This window comes from Struthio camelus, chromosome 6 (genome assembly GCF_040807025.1).
Source record: "Struthio camelus isolate bStrCam1 chromosome 6, bStrCam1.hap1, whole genome shotgun sequence".
NCBI lineage: Eukaryota > Metazoa > Chordata > Aves > Struthioniformes > Struthionidae > Struthio > Struthio camelus.
In genome coordinates this window covers 45,166,006-45,184,767 of record NC_090947.1, presented here as the reverse complement: position 1 = coordinate 45,184,767, position 18,762 = coordinate 45,166,006, and the positions used below count along the sequence as shown (strand labels likewise).

Genomic DNA, 18,762 nt, shown 5'->3' with positions numbered 1-18,762 from the left:
GCAGTTAAATGACAATCAGAAATGATAACTGGAATTCAGGACATACTGCTAGATCAGTTTTGACTGGGCGGGTACAGTCATCAATTTTATTTTCTAGGCATAAAAGCATTCATTCAAGGAGTGTAAAGTGTCATTAGAAAATACTTGGGTAAAACGTTCAAAGATAAGCGTTTCAGAAATATCTTCTAATATTTGCTTTAAACTACAAGAAAAGCAATACTGTTTGTAAGTACAACAGATTATTTGCAAAAAATGAACATGGAGGAAACTTAAATACTTTCAGAGCAGATAGTAACTTATTTTACTGCACATTGAAAAGAAAATATAAACGAATTTACTCAGCTCTGATAACTAAACTGCAGCATTAAGGATAGGTCAGACTTTGGTCTTCTATACACTGAAGGGTGTACCACAGCTATCTGACATGTGTTCTCTGATACAATAGCAAAATCTTAATTATTAAGTGTTATTATCTACTTAAGTGAGCATCTAATAGAGTTCAATATCACGGTATTCTCAATCCATTCTCCTTACCTCACAGGCAAGGTTCTGTCTCCTTTTCTCCTGTCCATCTCTCTCTGGGGAACTGGATACCAGCGAAAATTAAGTTTCCAGTTAAACCCTCCATAAGTCATATCAGACCCAGCCATGTACTCAAACGTGTCATCACTGATCACATCAATGATTGGGCAGACAACAGTTTTCCTGTAAGAAAAGATCAGCTATTTTTAAATAAAATAATTTAATTCATGTAATACACTAAATATCCCATTCTTTTCCTTTGTGACTTCACTGCATAAAAACCAGTTTACTAACACTTGGTGCAGGGCTTCTCTTCCAGGAATTGGGCCACGCAAAATTCACTTATCCCTGCTGTCAGTGGCTTTTTGGAAACATTGACTCCTCGCTGCATTCCTAATAGCTGAAAGCTGCCAACACCTAACCCCGCTCACAGGCTCCCGGCTGAGCTGCCAAACCCTCTCCAAACAGCAAGCGCTACCGCCACGCTCACCCCCTCAGCATAAAGCCTGTGGTACTGCTGCAAGCGCAGCCGTTGCCATTACCGCCATGAACGCAGCTGTGCCGTAGCTGAGGACGGGGAGCTGCTGCTGCTGCCCTGCTCCTCCCGGGGCGCCTCTGCAAGTGCTTTTGGAGCATATGCAATGTGTTTCCCATAAATGAAGATAAATTCCAGCTTCCACGAGTGCAGTTAAGCAGGCAGGCTGGTACCACGCACACACACGCACGCACGGCTGCCGCTTCACCGCGCAAAGCATGGGCTTTGTGTGCCACAACGCTATCAAGTGCCGCAGGCTGGTGAGCACGGCAAGGTTTTTAGCTCTGCGGTGGAGCCTCCGTGGGGCCGCGCAACGCTGCCCATGGACACAGCCCTTACCTGTCCTCCTTTATTCTCGCCAGGAGGGGCTCCAGCCAGCCCACCGTGCATTCGCAGTGCGCATCGAGGAAAGTTATGACCTGGCCTTTGGAAGCTGCGGCGCCTCTGAGCCGAGCACGGATCAGTCCTGACCTCTGCTCCATCCTGATAATTTTTACTGACAATTCCAAATTTTTCACATAGTTCTCTAGTGAGGCCTTCAAAAAATCTGCCAAATATAATTAGAAAATTAGAGAAATGGAAGAAAAACATTTTTGTTTCAGCTACGTTCAGCAGCTTAGGAGGATTCCAAATATGACTGTACAGGTTAGGCGTCATGCTAGTCACTCCACAGACTGCTCCTGCAAAATCCAGCAGTGTATAAATACTGGCAAACTAAAGGCTGAAGCATAACACAAGAAATAGACTGTGACATATCTACAGGTCTTCCAAAGCGCGAGAGCTGAGCCATGCAGGTCTGGACTGGACCTCTGTCCAGCACAGCCAGACCTAAGCAGTCTGTACATATACACAAGCACATACCTGAATGTTTCATGGAAATAGCACAGAAATAAAAAGATTTTGAACAATGCGTGATCAGTTTCCAAAAATAAATCAGCAAGTGCAAAATGACTACACCTCTGCTAATTTGTTAATGGCTAATTACAAATAAGGCTATTTTTGATAAATTTCACTGTTTGAGCACTTAAGACTCCAATATTCTTTGCTTCTAAAAAAAAATTTAGTCACCCGGTCTAAAGCCTTCCTCTACCTTCTGGCATGAAGAAATATTAAGCCTACTCATTTTGGGAAGCAGGGAAATTCAGGAGAGTAATTAGAAAGATGCTATTGCTATATGGGGCAGATACAAATGATGGCTTAACTCGCATCCTCTTTACAAGACAGAATTGAGGACCCAAGGGAACCCTATCGCATGTCTGCGGTGGCAGGGTGAGAGGTCGACCTGCATGCTGGGCACTACTACATCTGGAAATGTGCTGTATGACTCCTCCGTGCTGCAAAAGAGCAGCATTCTGCCAGCACTGTAGCGTACGCTGCAGAGAATTTCCTGTCCTCTTCCAAAGGTGTTTTTGTGATTTTCCAAAATCTGCAGCTTCATAAAAAGAAATATAAAACTAATACTAACGAAGCGCACAGCAGGAGATTATCAGATTTTTTTTTTTTTAATCAATTGAGTAATTGCAAATATGTTGTATTTGCCATTAACAAAGTGATATTTGAAACACCTGGCTTTTCCAAGTAAATTTATTTCTCATTCCATCAATTCCATTAATAGAATATGATTCCATTTCCAAACAATATTGTTTTCAGTTGTAAATAGTTTTGTTTCTAAATCCTGATTTTTTTTTTAACCATCAAAAAGCTCAATCCTTATTAAATAAAAGACGACAAAACCATATACTGGCTTTTCAAAACAGCACTGCAAGCAAATTGGCTCAGTCCTGACTTTCAGGAAAACTTGAAATACAGAACAGGGCTCTTTTTTGAGAGACAGCAAGAGAGAGAGAGGCAGAGATGTGTGAGAAAATTCGGCCTTTTCCAACGCTATGAAAGGATGAACTGGTAGATGATAGCGCAAAACGGCACTAACGAAATTCTGGCTTGGAGCACCGTATACAGACTTATTAGCAACCTTTTTCTTAGCTACTATTTGAAAACGTGTTTTAACTCTCCCCACATATACAAGAGTCCATTTGTTCAACAAACAAATCCAGGAAGCAGTTAGCCCACCCTGCTGAGCGCGGTACGTTAGCTTCATCAGCGACTAAGCGGAACCGCGTTTTACAACCCCGTCTGCAGGAGCGTCACTCGCGAAGCTAAAAGGAAACGTGAAATGTGACTCTCTTCTCGTGTTATCGCATACCCCAGCCAGAGTCCAGCAGGAAGGAAAACATACCTCTTTCGCTGGCATCGTCGACCAGGATGATTTCAGCAAGCAGGTGACGCGGAGACCGGTTTATGACGCTGTAAACAGTCCGAAGCAAGGTACTCCAGGCTTCGTTGTGGAACACAATAACTACGCTTGTGTTTGGGAGCTCGTCAGGGTAGACTTTGGTCTTGCATCTGCCCAAACGGAAAGAAAAAAAATAAGAAAAGAAAAGGCGGGGGGAGAGTTAATCTTTAAGAAAATATACAAACAGGAACGCCTGGAGGAAAGCGGGCTTCAGGCTTGCTGAAGAGGACACATTGCAAATGGATGATCAGTCTCTTACAGCTCCCAAATTGAAGGCCTAAGAGGCAACGAGAATACTGAACGCTAGTCCAGACGAGCGCGCACCGCTGCGCTTACCGCTCCCAAAACCGCGCAGGTCTCCTTGCACCTGCTGGTGAATTCACTGAGAAATCAATACTACACAGTGTCAACTTAAACATGCCCAGACATCTCAAATAGAAAATTCTTAGTTACATACAAGCAAATAGCGCAAGTAGTAAACGTACAGGTCAAGTAAGTCTTTCAAATGTGACAAATCCCCAGTTCTGTGGCTTAAGTACATAGGCCTCTGAAACTACAGGCCTCCAAGACCTTCCCATCTTTGGTAGTCTCTCAAAAATGAAGGGAAAAAGGTATTTTCCGGAACTCCCTGTCTTGTATGCCCATTCACTGGAAGAGAGAGAGATGAATAATTTTACCTATGTCCTGAAAGCGTAGAAATTAAGGCAAAGTGAACAACAGATACCCAACATTGCTGATTTTGTGAAAGCAAACTGAAGTTATTTGTTTTGTACGTACAAAGGACAACCCAACCATCTGTGTACTCACACCAGATCTGACATATTTCACAAATACACAAACACCTGTATCAACCTGGGAACATAAACCATTTTATTTTATTTACACATTTTAATCGTTACGACTTAAAATACTTTCCACTTTTTTGATATTTCAATATTTCATGATTTTGTTATCATTGTCATCCTAATTCAGGAAATCACTTCCAGAATGGACAGGTGAGCACATATTTACTTTTTTCAGCAGAGGTGTACACACACTAGTGACTGAAATTACATGTAAAGTGGGAAGAAATTAAGTATATGTTTTTAGTGCATCTTCTTTGTAGGACTGCAAATCTGAAGCTTCACTAAATCATTTCTAAATAAGTGATTTATTTTTGCATTTACATACCCTGTATCCTCTAATTCTCATTTTTCGCCTGTATTATTTGAAAAATCAACTAGTCCAGCAAATGCCACATTTCTTTAGGAGCAACGCTTGGTTGCTCCCGGTCAATTCACGTAACCTTTCAGTTAAGAGTCCACAGAATGAAAGAATAAGGTCCCTAAAGAAAAGTCAGGTTCTCCATACAGTTTCTTCCTCTCTTAACCATATCCTATCACAATAAAACTCTCTTTAACCTTTTGTTCTGCCTGGCTGACATTAAGAAAAAAAATACATAAAATATAACTGTGATCCAAGCTTTCAAAACAGCAGGTAAGGAGAGAATACAGAAAAATACAGAATACCACCAACTTCTGCGGTATAGGTAAAAGGTTCACGGTCTACCCATTGATCACAAGATCTGAAGGCAGAAATCGCAGCGTTAACAGTAACTACAGATGTACGTGACTCTCTTGAAATCACTTTGATGAGAAGCCGGGCAGTCTGTTGGTCGCCACGCTACCAGGTCAGCCTCAGAAACCTCCTCCGCTGCCTGCGGACGCGCTACCACGCGTGCTGCTGCAAGGCTCCGAGAGAGCCGGGGAACCTGCTCGGCCTCGGAGGCCCAAGCTGTTCATCTCTCTAATGAGTGTCAAAGCCCTGGCCAAAGGAAAAAAAACACCCCCGTGTACTCGTTCGCAATTTCAGCAACCTGATTAACTATTAAGCGTAGGCACCTATATGATTTAGATTTACAGAGTACATATGAAAAATGGCTTTACTAGTTATCATCCATGAAGACACCTTTTGTTTAACCAGAGCTGTCTAAAGGAGCCTGAGCTCAGCAGGACAGTATGTCCAAAAAACCAAGCACTTTGAACCGACTGATTTCCAAGCCATAGCAAAAGATTTCCTTAAAAACTTAATTGTCCATGGAAGAAATATTGTGTCAAACCTGGCACCTCACAGTCACTCGTGGAAGACTGAAAAACAGAAAGGCTCAAAACAAAGTACAAAGCTCAGTACCACTTACGGAGTTGTCTTCCAGAGTTTAACATCATATTTCAGAGTATACATAAAGCTGGAATAAATTCTGCTTCTCCTGTATTTCTGAACAGGTACGTATAAGAGAAATAATTTTGGAAACTGGAAGAGAACTATTACAAAATATTTTTACAAAAAATGTTCAAAAATGGATATCAGTAGTGAAATGCCAAGACAGCAAGGAAAGGGTATTTCCTTGTTTACAGTTTAACACTATTTTATAGAGAAAATGGCATATTAAGGAACAGACTGTTTATCATTATGTAGTATTTGCCAGGAGCTTAGGTATTTTAACTATTGTTCTTGTTAATCTACGAGGTATGCTACAGTACCCAAAGAGGCTAAGGGTGATATAAGAGCTAAGGATATTAATGAAGAAGTCATGTAGCCTATGTTTTGCAATTGACCAATCTAAATGATCATAAATCTGGTTATAAAATCTGGGTACACCATAACTACTATATGTCCTTCACAGTGATTCAACATCAATTAACGTACCAGAAAGTGAAGAATGCTTCTACTTCTCTTTTTATTCACATTTGTCTCTACTTACACCAAAAGAACTTGCTGCAAAGCGTCTCCTTAGTTTCACACACAATTATGTAGTGGGATTATCCTCTCTGGAGGAAGATTATTCAATTTCCCAATCAGTTCATTCTGCAGTTATTCTGTGTACAGTGCCTCAAGTACATCAAGTGATGCACTGGGATTTGGTGATATGTGATCTGCTCATCAGGCAATTAAATCTATTCACTTTGTTTAATTTGGGTCATTTGACTTCAGCAGGAATTGTAAATGCTGGTACTTTGTATTGTAGTATAAACTATAACAACTAATTAAATTACAATAAATTTAACTTTTTTCTGGGCATTCCTGGAAAGCCACTTCACTAGTGGAAGGCTGGTTTTGTAAAGCAGAGGTCAAGGGTGATAGATTATTCAGGCATCACCACCGTCAACAACAGGCATTCACAATCACAGCTCTGACACCAGTAAGGACATGTACTACTTTGTAAGATTTTTAGATCTATTTGGGGGGTTGTTATTTGTGCTTTAGTGATCAAATAGGTTTCCATACAAGTTTTTTGATTCCTTCTACAGGCATGAAGCAAGAAAAATTACGACAGCATCAACTCTTTTAGGCCATCTGATAATTCCAGCCACTTTGACTTTTAGAAAAACATAGAGCATCACTGGATAGCAATATGCTGAGCTCATCTTAAAGACCAATAAAATTTCAGAGCAGAAGTTCAAGAGATATTTCATGTTGCATTATGGTTTTTTCTTAAAGACTCTAGTCCTCCTCCCTTCCTCAGAAAAAGGTAATTTTTCACTACAGATAGTGACAGAAGGACCAAATTGTTTAAAAAAAAAAAAAAAAAAAGGGCAGCTGACCTGGAACTGGCAAATTGTACACGAATACACGAATAAGAAGTCATTAGAGCTTGTTAATTATAAGGGTATGCATAACAGCTGACTCCTGCACTGGCCATTGGTGTGACTTGACTCTAGAACCATTGGTCCCACGGTGAAAATGCTTATTGCTTGAATTAAAGAAAAAAACATCACTAGCTTGCTGAAGTAACATACCTAACACCACAGAGCTCCATCAATTTATTACTTGCTGATGCAGCGCACTGTCCTGCGTATAGACTTACGCTGATTCTGTTGTCCTCAGTCCTCTTCCTAGTGCACATCGCAAATGTCTCCAGCATCTGCTACTCATTTCCCAGTACACAGCAACGGCCACCACCCCAAGATGAACCTGCCACGTTCAACTATGCAGCTACAGACAGACAGAAGTAAGGAGGCAGGCAGAAGAGGGGCATGGAGACTGAAACATCTATCAGGCTGAGACTGGTCTGAATGAGAAGTTTATGCTTTTACCAAAACACCTTCATTCTCTGATGGAAGCAAGACATCAATTAGTTTTCACTTGACTCACTCAAGCAATTTTCATACACATTTGATTCACCCTAAAAGTTAAACAACAAAGATCAGGAGTATTACAACTACACAATCACTCTTCTTGCTCTTAAGTAACTGACAACATGATTTACAAGATGTGCAACAAAAAACAATCACAATCCAAGCAAATATTACTAATTTGTAATCCTGCTGCCCCCACCTTGCTCCTGGCTGCATATCACCAGGCTCCTGTTCCAGATCTGATGCTCATAAGATCTCTTCATGGGCTAACTTAGCTCACGGAAGTGTCCAAAACCCCACCTTTTTGCCAGTTTTTCTGCGCTGCTCGTCAACCAGTTCAGCTCACGGGCACGCTGGCAGGGGCTCGAGAGGGTGAAGCCCAGCAGGAGAAGCGCGTGGTCAGGGCAGACCCACAGCACTGAACTGCCCCCTTTACGGCATTCAGCTACTCAAGGCAAAGGAGTATCAGGTATCGTCTTCTGGGCTGAGTATTTTGGTGAAACAGGTCCTGCAAGAAAGGCCACGGGTTTTTGCGATTTGGGGCTCTACAGTGCCGAGTGCCCTTCCCCAGGGAAGGCTTAGTCTCCACCAAATTTTACACTATGCTTGCAGCACTCCTCTAATAGTGTTTCAACCCTAAACAGACAGCCACTTAACACTTTACTCATTTGAAAGTATTTATAAGTGCAGGCAAGATAAAAACCTTTCACTTCCCTTTACAGAAATAGTTACAGTGACTCACACTGCATTTTTTCTACTTTAAAAATACACCACACATTGAAGAAGTGATAAATAAGTCATCTGCTACTTACACAGCTGTTACAAACACGGGGGCTCCCTTCCGCCACTCCTACATTATTTACAATATATTCTGATTGTTCAACATGTACTACCACTGGAAATACTTTCCAGAAAAATCAATTTTTCTCGTACAGTCATCAGATGTTACTTCATGAATACACATGAAGTAAATACAGCTGTTTAAATGTAAGGAGAACACATTTTCCAAGATCAATAAGATGGAAACAGAGTGAGACTCTACCTATTTACCATCCTTCCCTTTGGCTACGTGCGAATTACGTGAACATGAACTGTTGCACTGTGATTTTGTCCCTTTCAGAATCGTTTTGAAGCTCCCAGTGCAGCAACTCAAGACAAAAGATCACACATGAAGGAAAGAAAAGTACTTGCAGTAAAAAATGAGAATTCAAGTATTACATACTATTTATTATGCACTGTTTTTGATATGATGCATTTGGGAACATCTAGAACTGTGTATAAACTATATATAATTTATAAGACTGGTGGGATTTTCATGATTATCTGGTCATTACTTTTATTGCTTTATGTTAATGAAAATAACGATAAAACAATGAAAACAAAGACTTGCAATACTCATCACTTGTATGATTCCTATGTGCAAACGGATTTATTGTACAGTAAAAAAAAAATGTGTAATGAACCTTCTAAAACTCTGGAAATTTCATTATTTATAGTTTTCAAAATTGATATTAGGATTGACACTCCTGTCTGTACCTTTAGCAAAATAACGGTCAAAAAGATCACTTTGTACCTACACGTAAAGTATTAAATACCATTCAAGAACAAATCTCTTCCCTCTCACTATTGTTTCATATTTTTCCTATTCATTGGCTTTAGAAAGACGATGATAACTTCAGAAAACAGGCTGTCGAAAGTGATAGTCGACAGAGGTTCAATACAGCAAATTTTGGTATTTCTTCTAGCAGGACTGAGGCGGAATTGAAAGGTTTTGATCCCAGAGGAGCTGCTAATATGGAGCTGGAAGCCAGTCTGTTACAGTACTAATATTTTTTCTCTGAAGAAAACACATAAGTGTGTGAAAATACAAGCAGCCTGTTATTGCAATGCAGAAAGATGTGCTTCTACTGGCATCATGGATCCCCAGCGTATGATTGTGCAAAAGCAGTAATAAGTCTAGATTTTAGAAGATAAGCAGATAGCCTCTATAAGAAACCCAAGTAAACTCCTCATTTCTAATTTGCCTTAATTACATATGCTTTCTCTTTTTGCACTTGCTTCAATTTTGCTTCCTAATGGCTGTCTCTTTTCTCTTGAATTTTTGCCTTTTAAATTTGGTCCGGTTTTAAAACTCATTGTGTCACATCACACTCATAATGTTGTATTACAGCCTGCCACAGGTCATATCACAACCTGCTACAGGCTTTCTTTCCAGTAGAGTAGCTCTTGAATACTAGTCATTACTTCACGGCTCCCCAAAATAGTACTGTTGGAGAACAGGCCGAGGGAGGGAGGTATACACGCTTCTTCCTGTTTGTAATTTATGCCAGCAATAAAACTTATTGCGTCACATTTCCTGAACACTAATGACTAACTTGAGTTAATGCAACCACAAATCATCAGTGCACCTGAGGTAGCTATTAGCACCCCTAATACCTATGCTCTGCCTGCCTCCAGCGTCATTGTTTAAATGCAATACAAGGTCATAGCTCAAAAATCAAAAGCGGTATCAAAACATCAGAAAGACTCACCCATAATTTAACAGTAACGTACATTAAGAAAGACCAGTACAAAAAGGGGAAAACTCAGAAGTGATCACTTCTACCATTTGCAGTAAGACCCTCTGCAAAATTGCCTGTTAAAAATGGAAATGCTGCAGTTAAGTAAACCACCAAAACATCAGAAGTTCTGCAAAGAATTAAATCAATAAATTTGTTCATCCTTATATAGGTGTGGTTGCCTTCCTGTAAACTTACTATCTTGCAGTTCTTGCGTCTTCTTAATTTAGTATCATGTCCAGGTATGCTAATTTTCACAAACGTTTAAGAAGTATTTTACACAAAACGGAAGGGTTCACCTTTAAACAGCTTATCACATTCCCACAGTAGTTATACTGGATTTTCTTCTGCAATTAATAAACATTGAATTTAAATTTAAATGGATATAAAAGGCCAAAGATGGAAACAGAAAAAATATTAATTTATAACACATACTAAAACAACTCCACGTATTTAAATGTATTCTTATTTGGGAAAAATCTCTCGGATGACAATTCTTAGGAAGACTTTTATCAGTTCTCAAGCAACCTCAGGAAAACTAAAATATCAATAATTTTTAAACATTAATATTTTTAACTTAGTGTTCTCAGCTACCAGCAGCCGAGGTTGGAGAAGGAAGCGAGAACAGCTGAACGTGGGATGGCGCGAGAGGAATCCGCGGCAGGAGCAGGAGTCCAGGGGAACTCTCATCTGGAGGGGAGGAAGAAACGGATGCTCAAAAACTAACTATACCCTTGATCCTTCCGCGTTCAGGGATTTCAGTTTAAAAGTTGTCCTAGTGATAAAGCACTTCAGTCAGGTACACAACCCAGGCATTTAAAACTGCCAAAAGCCTTCCAAAAGTTCCCGCGTGTGTATAGATTAGCGCCACAGGGATTTTGTCTCAGTGGGGGGCTGACTCGAAAGGACTGACGGTTCCCTGCAGACTGGGATCAGACAAGGCCAGGCCACCGCTCTGCTATCAGGATCTGCCCGTCTCCACCTCTCTCTGAAGGTTAATCCTTCTCCCTCGTCCCAATACCTTCCCAAGGAACAAAAGAGAGGACAAGATACGCCCTACAAAAGATATGAAGCTGCTTCGTATTATAGATTGCTTTAACCTTATTTTGATACTTGCAGACAATAGTTACAGCAGCCTGGATGCCTGGATGTTAGTTAGCGTAGCTTAGTTGCTTTGTAACGATGCATAGTCTGTTAACATACTGCTTTAATGCCCCATCGCAGTGACAAGACTATAGATCACAAGTTAAAGGAATCCATTTTTTCATCTCAAAAGGCTCCACAGGATCACATAGCGATGCCAGTTTTGCCTTATAAAGAACCGTGGTTGAAGACCTCAAATGAAAATACCGCAACAGCCCAAGATGTTGCCATCAGCGCAGATCACCAATACTGGCATCTTTGGCACCTACAATTGCTCTCCCTCAGTTGCACAACCTCTCCGACATCACCTCCTGGCTTTGTGGTGGAAGAATGGAAATCTAGGCCTGCCTACTGCTATTACAAAACGCAGGAAGCCTCGAATCTGCCATTTCTCATTGCTGCCCATGCCAGTACCCTCTGAAGGCAAGTCAGCATGCAAGGACTCAAGGATTTGCTATTATTCAACACTGCCAAGATGAATGCACCCCTGCTTAGCAAAGCTGGCAGCAAGTCACATTTCTTTATCTCCCTTACAGGACTGAAACATCATGCTATCATCACATTCAGATACCTAGCAACATGCCAAAGCAGGCTGCACTTTGTATGAACTAAGACCCTTCACTCACACCTTTAGCTCTCACTGTTCATAAAGCGTAGGAACATGTATTGATTATATGCCAAGGCACATCACAATGCTTTATTCTATGCTAACAGCACATAACATATGCTATTCGTGCTTTGTGGTATGCGTTTTTCAAGCCACTTGTATAGTGCATTATTCCAGTGGGATAAACTGTTGGTATCCACAGGAGTATTCATACAAATTTGAATTCAAAATATTTGCATCTTCTTCTAATCTTGAGCATGACTTAAAAACATAAGGAAAGATGCACTAATTTTAAAGATACTCTGACAAAACAACAGCCTATTCTGTGTTTAATAATAATGGAAGGCCATTCTTTCTGGTGTCACTCCACAAAGAACAGCGACCAAAATCACCATCTCTCTTTGGCGGCACTGTCCTGAAAGCCCAAGGACACCACGTGAGGCCACAGATGGCACTGGCAGAACTCCAGCCATTGCACCTACTACAAAGACTCCCCAGCCCTCTCCAAATAAGGTCACTGGGCTGCATTTTTACTGAAAACCACATTCAGATCATCTCTCACCGTGTCAGGTTTTTTTTCCTAAAAATTACACTTTGGTGTATAAGCTAACTACTTACAGTAAGCAATAACTGCTTTCTGAGCATGTAGTAACTCTTGTACTAAAGCAACCCTATTGCTTCCAACAGTTTTCTCCTATATAGTTTATATAAAATCTGTAAGATACTTAGGGAATCTGAAACCACTGTCACGACATATATGGTATAATGAAAAAAAAGACTACGTGAACGTATGAATTCTCTGCCAGAGTAAGCTGAAGCTTGATCAGTAGTGCCTCCCCTTTCCCATAGCCACATGCAACCCTTAACTCTCATGGGAGCAGTAGAAGACCCTCCTTCTGCAGCTATACGGAGAACTATCATTTTCAACCAAGAGAAATAATACAGTACCAGATAATAGATTCTGCTGGAGCATTTCAATACACACAGGTTTAAACGCTATTTTAATAAATGCAGTAGAAAAAAATTCATACATGACACAAATTTCAGTTTAAAATATGAACCGGTGCAATTTATGCAAATGAAAGGTAAATAGAAAATAATTGAAAATGAATTCATTTCACTTAGTGGAAAATGGAATTGTAAAGGAACTGCATCTACATTGTCTTATTGAATTTTACTGCAACAAAATACTCCAAAGCTAATCAATTTTTATATCCGGCAGATGACGGATGCGAAAATATGTCAAGAAAATTGCTCTCTGGTGTTTCATTACAAAGTCTAAATAGGTTTGCCGTTTGTATGAACAAAGACCCTTCACTCACACCTTCAGCTCTCCCTGTTCATAAAGCTTTGAGTGTGGCCTTGAATATCACATCTTCTGTAGGGATTTTAAACCTTAAATACTGCTTTAATATTTTAGAAGTTATTTCAGAATTCATTTACTAAAAACTCAAAGTTCTTTCATGTTTGAGGAAGAATACGGTAACACAGAAAAGGCATTATTAAAAACAAACAACATAGTATATTTCTCCTTCAGAGGACTATACTACAGGTCCCTTCCTATTTTCTCCACATCCAAAAAAAAAATCAAAGATCTGCAATTCCCGAGTCTTTCAACAGTAGGCTAAGGGAATTTTTACCTTATCCTTAAGTGGGAGTATTACCATGCCTTAATGTGATAAGGTTGAAAATGTTAGCAACTATTAGCTGACCAGCAGCTTAAAGCAGGGCAAATCTGTAATGGAAATCATACTGAATCAGACAATGCTTTTTTGAATGGCTTTTGAGAATTAGTTCTGTTCCATTTCCAGTGCCATAGTTGATTATATCCTTTCTGAGTTTTCTTTGAAATTCACTAATTTATTCTCAAATTTCCTCTAATTTTCACCATATTTTCCAAAATGTTTTAGAAAGTATTAAACTTGGACTCCAAAATCTCTCACTCCTATCCACAATAAAGGAAATAAGAACAAGGAAATCATCCAAATTATTTTCATATACTCCATATGTAACATTTCGTCTGTCACAATTTGTATGTCACAGGACTGACTGGACCGTGATTTTAATGCTGTGTAATGATCTACAGGAGCTAGATTTGGAGCCCCTAGCTACAGGGGAAAATTTTGCATCACTCCAAGTAAAGACAAGAGCAGTGACATACTTTTAGGCCACAGTCATGCAGTTCTTCACTCGATGTTTGCTCATAGGTATAGGGTCCTCTTCAACGCTACGCTTCACAACGCAGGGAACTGATGTGGCAGACTTGGAGCTCCCTCCCTAGACTGAATTCCTGTCTAGACAGTGACTGCAACAAATCAAACGCAGGGCCTAGGATGTGCCAGGTCCTCCAAGCGTACCCAGGCAAATCCCTGCTCCTGCGCACGAATCTACTGTCTTTACTAACTGTCAATAATACCATTTTGTAAATTCCCAAGTACTAATACTATAATATAAAGTCAATCAATGCTCATTCCACCAATATTTCAGCACTGTGGTGTGCCAGCCAGATACACACTTCAAAGGCTTTTGGAGTGCCTAAAATACAATAATACTGTTTTTAAAATTCAAAGCACTCTTTCCAGGCCACACAGTCTACCAAATAAATTACTGAGCAGCCATTTGGAAAAGACTTTTTTATTGTGTTCTTACTAGTAACAGTCATGCATACATTTTAAATATAGTTTATGGGATCAGGTAGACAGTAGCATCTTTCTCTGAATGAATGCACATAAGCAAGTTGGAGGACAGCTTCCATTACGGGGCACATAAACTCGGAGCACGAATTGCCCGTTGAGGTTTATTTCCCAATGTTCTCACAATTATTGCAGATTACTTCTTTGTAACAACGTGCCTTTTCTCTATGCGCTACCAACATTTTTAAAAAACAAGACCGCACCATCACCAGAGTGGAATAGCTTCCCAGAAGGGGAAGTAACCTGATATTATATCCACCGTAACCAAACGCAACAAAACAGATGTCTGCCTAGGATGCGGCCAGAGTTTCTGCTACAGGGACAGGACTGCCATGGAAGTAGAGGACTGCCTTTACTCCAACCAGAAATACAGACAAGTCAGAAGAAAGAAAGAGATCTCTGCTTCTCTGATTCTTTAGCAACCCCCTTTTTATTGACGTAACTGATGCTCCGAAATGCAAAGCAGTTATTAAGGTAGAAACATACTGCCGTAGGCTTCATGAAAAAGAAGGAAACAAGGAAAGACAGTTCATTGGGGAATGGCAGATACATCCTTCTACAAAACGTAAGCCCGAAAAAAAATCAGCAACAAGCTCAGCTAGACTCACAGGCATCCTGGTACAGTAAATGTCTTTCTACACTTGCCGCATTTCACTCAGGGGCTATAATTTGGCAAGCTACTACATAAGCCCACTAATGGCTGTTTGAATTGGGATCAGGAGTTTGTCTTGAAGAGATGGGTTTGGGGTGTGTGAAGGCAGGCGCTGCAGCCCTCGCACCACAGAAGCCCTCTACGCACTCGCGGACAACGGAGGGACCTGCTCCTCGAGGGCCCACGGTTAGCGCCCCGCGCCCTGCCAAAACAAACTCATACTGCTGCCCGCGTTGCAGAAGTAGCACTTAACAGCCTGCCGAGCTGAGGTGGCCACCGCCTGCCTTAGCGCCTGTCCTTTCCAAAAATAGCGTAACAGTATGCTGTAACTACGAAGGACTCAATATTTTAGTAAAGAAACTATCATTAGTTGGATTCTTGCTGCTGAATATACATGCAGGCTCTTCTCACTTCTGAATTGAAGTTAGAGACCGATTTCCACATTTTCTGCACGGTTATGTACAAAAGCTTAACTTTGTTCCCAGCAACAACGGGCTGGGCCAACGGCTATACTCACAGTAAACATCAGTTTCTGCGCCTTGACTTGCCACGCAAAGGGCAATGGCTTGACACGAAGGAAGCAATTTCATGCTTGAAGAGCCCTGCACCATTAAATCAGAAAATTGAGTTACAGTCACTTCACAAGGTGGACGCTGCTGCCGCACGGGATCACAGTCGGTCTGCCACACACATGTGGGAACTGCCCTGCAGGACGCCTTACTGAAAGAAAAGCAGAATTGCTACAAGATGAATCTAATAAATAGAACCCTTTATTTTTTAATGACACATGTTTTCTCACAGTATGTACCGCATGAGGATTAAATACCTAATAGTTTAACTTATCAGTCTTATATTATTTAGGGGATTTACAGGAAAGCTAGGCACATGCTTATCCTTATAACATGGATATCCTTGACATACTTCAAAACGGTGCATTAGCAATACAGTTTTAAAAGATAAGTAAGCCAGGCAAATTAAAATCTTCAATTAACCGCCCTCACAGTTCCCATCACCATGCGCGTTTTCAAGTGTCTGGGGGAAGAGCTGGCTGCTAGCTGCCCTGAAGTCTCCTGGGGATGCAGAATGATGGGAAGCCACCGAGGCCAGCTTCCAAGATGATCTACAAATTCGTGACTAGAAAAAAAAAATCTGCCAAAGAAAATTAAAGGAGTATGTTGCAGGAGCACTGAAATTAGATAACATTATATTTATTCATGTCAATATATTTTATAAAAATGTTAAAGCATTTATTAATATTTAACAGTTTAAAGTCATTTTGAAGCCACCAATAAAGTCAGTCATATTTTTTTTCTTTTTGATCCTGCTTTAGATCAATTCTTTATCAAGAAGATCATTCTTTACACTTAGTAGAGTGATTTATTTATGCTTCTCTAATAAGGCCACTATCCCAAACTGACAGCAGTGCTGTCAGAAACTGAAATTTGTTTTTAACTATTTTGATGCAAAGCAAGCAGTTAACCATTCTTCTGTTATACAACCATATCTGCTCATATCAACTGCTATACTCCAAAGCAGACTGCAGTCCACAAGAAATTACGTGTCAGCAAGAAGTAGGTTGGTATTTCTGAAAATCAAACTCTTTAGAAGTTTGCTGAACTAAGGGCACCTTTAAAGCATAATCTGTACTCCCAAGCTGCTCTAGGAGACCAAGCAGCGTTAAGATATTTTATGCAACGGTCACATTATTTCTACAGCCAGAAGATTCATGCATATCAATACGTAGAAATAAATGTCACTACTAAATATCAAGAACTAGGTCAACAGCCAAAAGCACTTACAGACTTGCTAGCCGAAATCCTTTCTATCTAGCAGCATTTCTGTCCCTTTGGTACACCTCAATATGCATGGAAATTTCATTCATTTTCAGATTAATACCAGTAAATGAAGCTATTTCAAATGAAATGAGTTGTTCAAAAATATCCCTAATGAGTATTCACATTTTCTCCTCTTCTTCCACGTGGGTGCTTTGCTGATGGTGTTTGAATCAGAAATCTTTCCTTTGTATCTATGGCTGTTCTGTCAGCAGTACAGCAGGCTTCACTTGAGCCACATATCATATTTTTATCTATAAATTGCTCGTTCCTTGTTAAAAATGTAAGTAACTAACTGTCACCTATGAGAAGCAATTTGAAGAACAGCATGTTTTGCTAAGTAGTAAGAGTGTAAAAGCAAACACTGCTTGTCTGTCTCAAACCTGGCTCCCAGGAGCAACCCTAAGTGAACCTGCGAAGACGCGCTCCAGTACGGCTAGAGCGCTAGCAGAGACGAGAGCTTTCCTTGCATTGATTACTCTCCAAAGCTACAGCACCACCGCTTTTTCAACTTTAGGAGCAACCCAGCGTGTAAGAATTTATTGGAGATAGCTCCTGTTTCAGCAGTATGGGGGAATGAGAGTTCAGTAATTAGGAAATAAGTTAATGAGAGCGCAGGCTAATAGAGGAAGGGCTATAATCATCTCTTGAGTTGCAGCTGCACATTAGGCTTCCCAGTCTGGATGCTGCTGCACAGCTGCTGAAAGTGCCGGAGAACAGGATTTGTGTCAGCTCGATGTAAACTGCCCGAGCCCCACCACGGTGCCGGGCCGCCGGGGCCTGCCGGCCGGGACGCCCACCGAGCCAGCGCGCAGCCCGCAGCGAAAACAGCTCTTCGGTACTTCACCCCAGCATGGCTTGGGGCTGGAAAGAACTAATTTGGTCATTAACAACTGATGGTACAAGACAAACGGATTAGACGCGAACGTCACAAAACGGAGCAGTTTTCCTGGGGGTTAAATTGTGCAACGTCTCTCTTCCCACGGCTCTATCGCGTGAAGAACAAACAGCGGTCTAGCCAAAAGACCTAGTCAGAGCTTCCTCCCTAAGAACACATATTTTGAGGTACTAAAGAGTTTGCACGAATGGGAAAGGAAGTTTTTGCAGCCAGCGACTGCTATTCCACGACTTTTTCCAGGGCCTGTTTTTCCCCCACTCCAGGGCTACACATCAAGCTTTTAATTTTTAAAAGTCAACATAAAACCATGGCACTGAGTTTAAGCCATGATTTAATTCAGAAAAAGGTGAGGCTAGGCAAAGCAGTAATTTAAAAAACTGCTTTTTCTTATGAAACTTGTCCCATATGCTTCCTGGAAGGCAAAGTACCTACAAGTCCTTTATATATTGCCTCGTACATGTATTTTATTGGACTATGAATGGAAGGAGACAATCTTATGAACAGAGGTAATTTACTCATAAATGGCTCTCATATTTAGAAGTAACAGATTTTTAATAAATGCCTGTTTTTCGCTATACAACCTTTGCTAATATTCCTACACGCCCTATAATCAGTGGCATCAGTAACAGCATTTTTGCTACACTATGCTACGATGTCTGAAATTGAGAGGCCCTGTGAATATGAACTGTATCACAAGCTAAGACAGCAAATTCCTACCAACTTTGCTGCGAAAACTCTTTTCAAGTCAAATAAATAATATAATGCATGCCAAACGAGCTACAGAAAAACATGTACTGAAAAATCTGCCTCCATATTAGCCAATTAGATAAGCAGTGAGAGCAACATACAGGATGGCTGAGATATCAGAAAGAAGCTTGCAAAGATCCCAGTCATAAACAACCTTGGAAAGTATA

At 40.6% G+C, this 18,762-nt stretch overlaps 1 protein-coding gene across 9 annotated transcripts in view; it reads right to left on the bottom strand.

Annotated features, from left to right (window-relative positions):
• The window catches only part of GALNT13 (polypeptide N-acetylgalactosaminyltransferase 13), a 176,503-nt gene that overhangs the window by 87,330 nt on the left and 70,411 nt on the right, over positions 1-18,762 (bottom strand). For all 9 annotated transcript variants that reach the window (XR_011142019.1, XR_011142022.1, XR_011142020.1 and 6 more), the window contains exons 5-7: positions 3,294-3,460; positions 1,397-1,604; positions 535-705 (exon numbers count right to left, since the gene is read on the bottom strand). Coding sequence is in view for 1 of the 9 variants with exons in the window: in XM_068949416.1 (XP_068805517.1) it covers positions 535-705; positions 1,397-1,604; positions 3,294-3,460 (546 nt within the window). In the remaining 8 variants the exon portion in view is untranslated. The remainder of the gene's footprint in view (positions 1-534; positions 706-1,396; positions 1,605-3,293; positions 3,461-18,762) is intronic.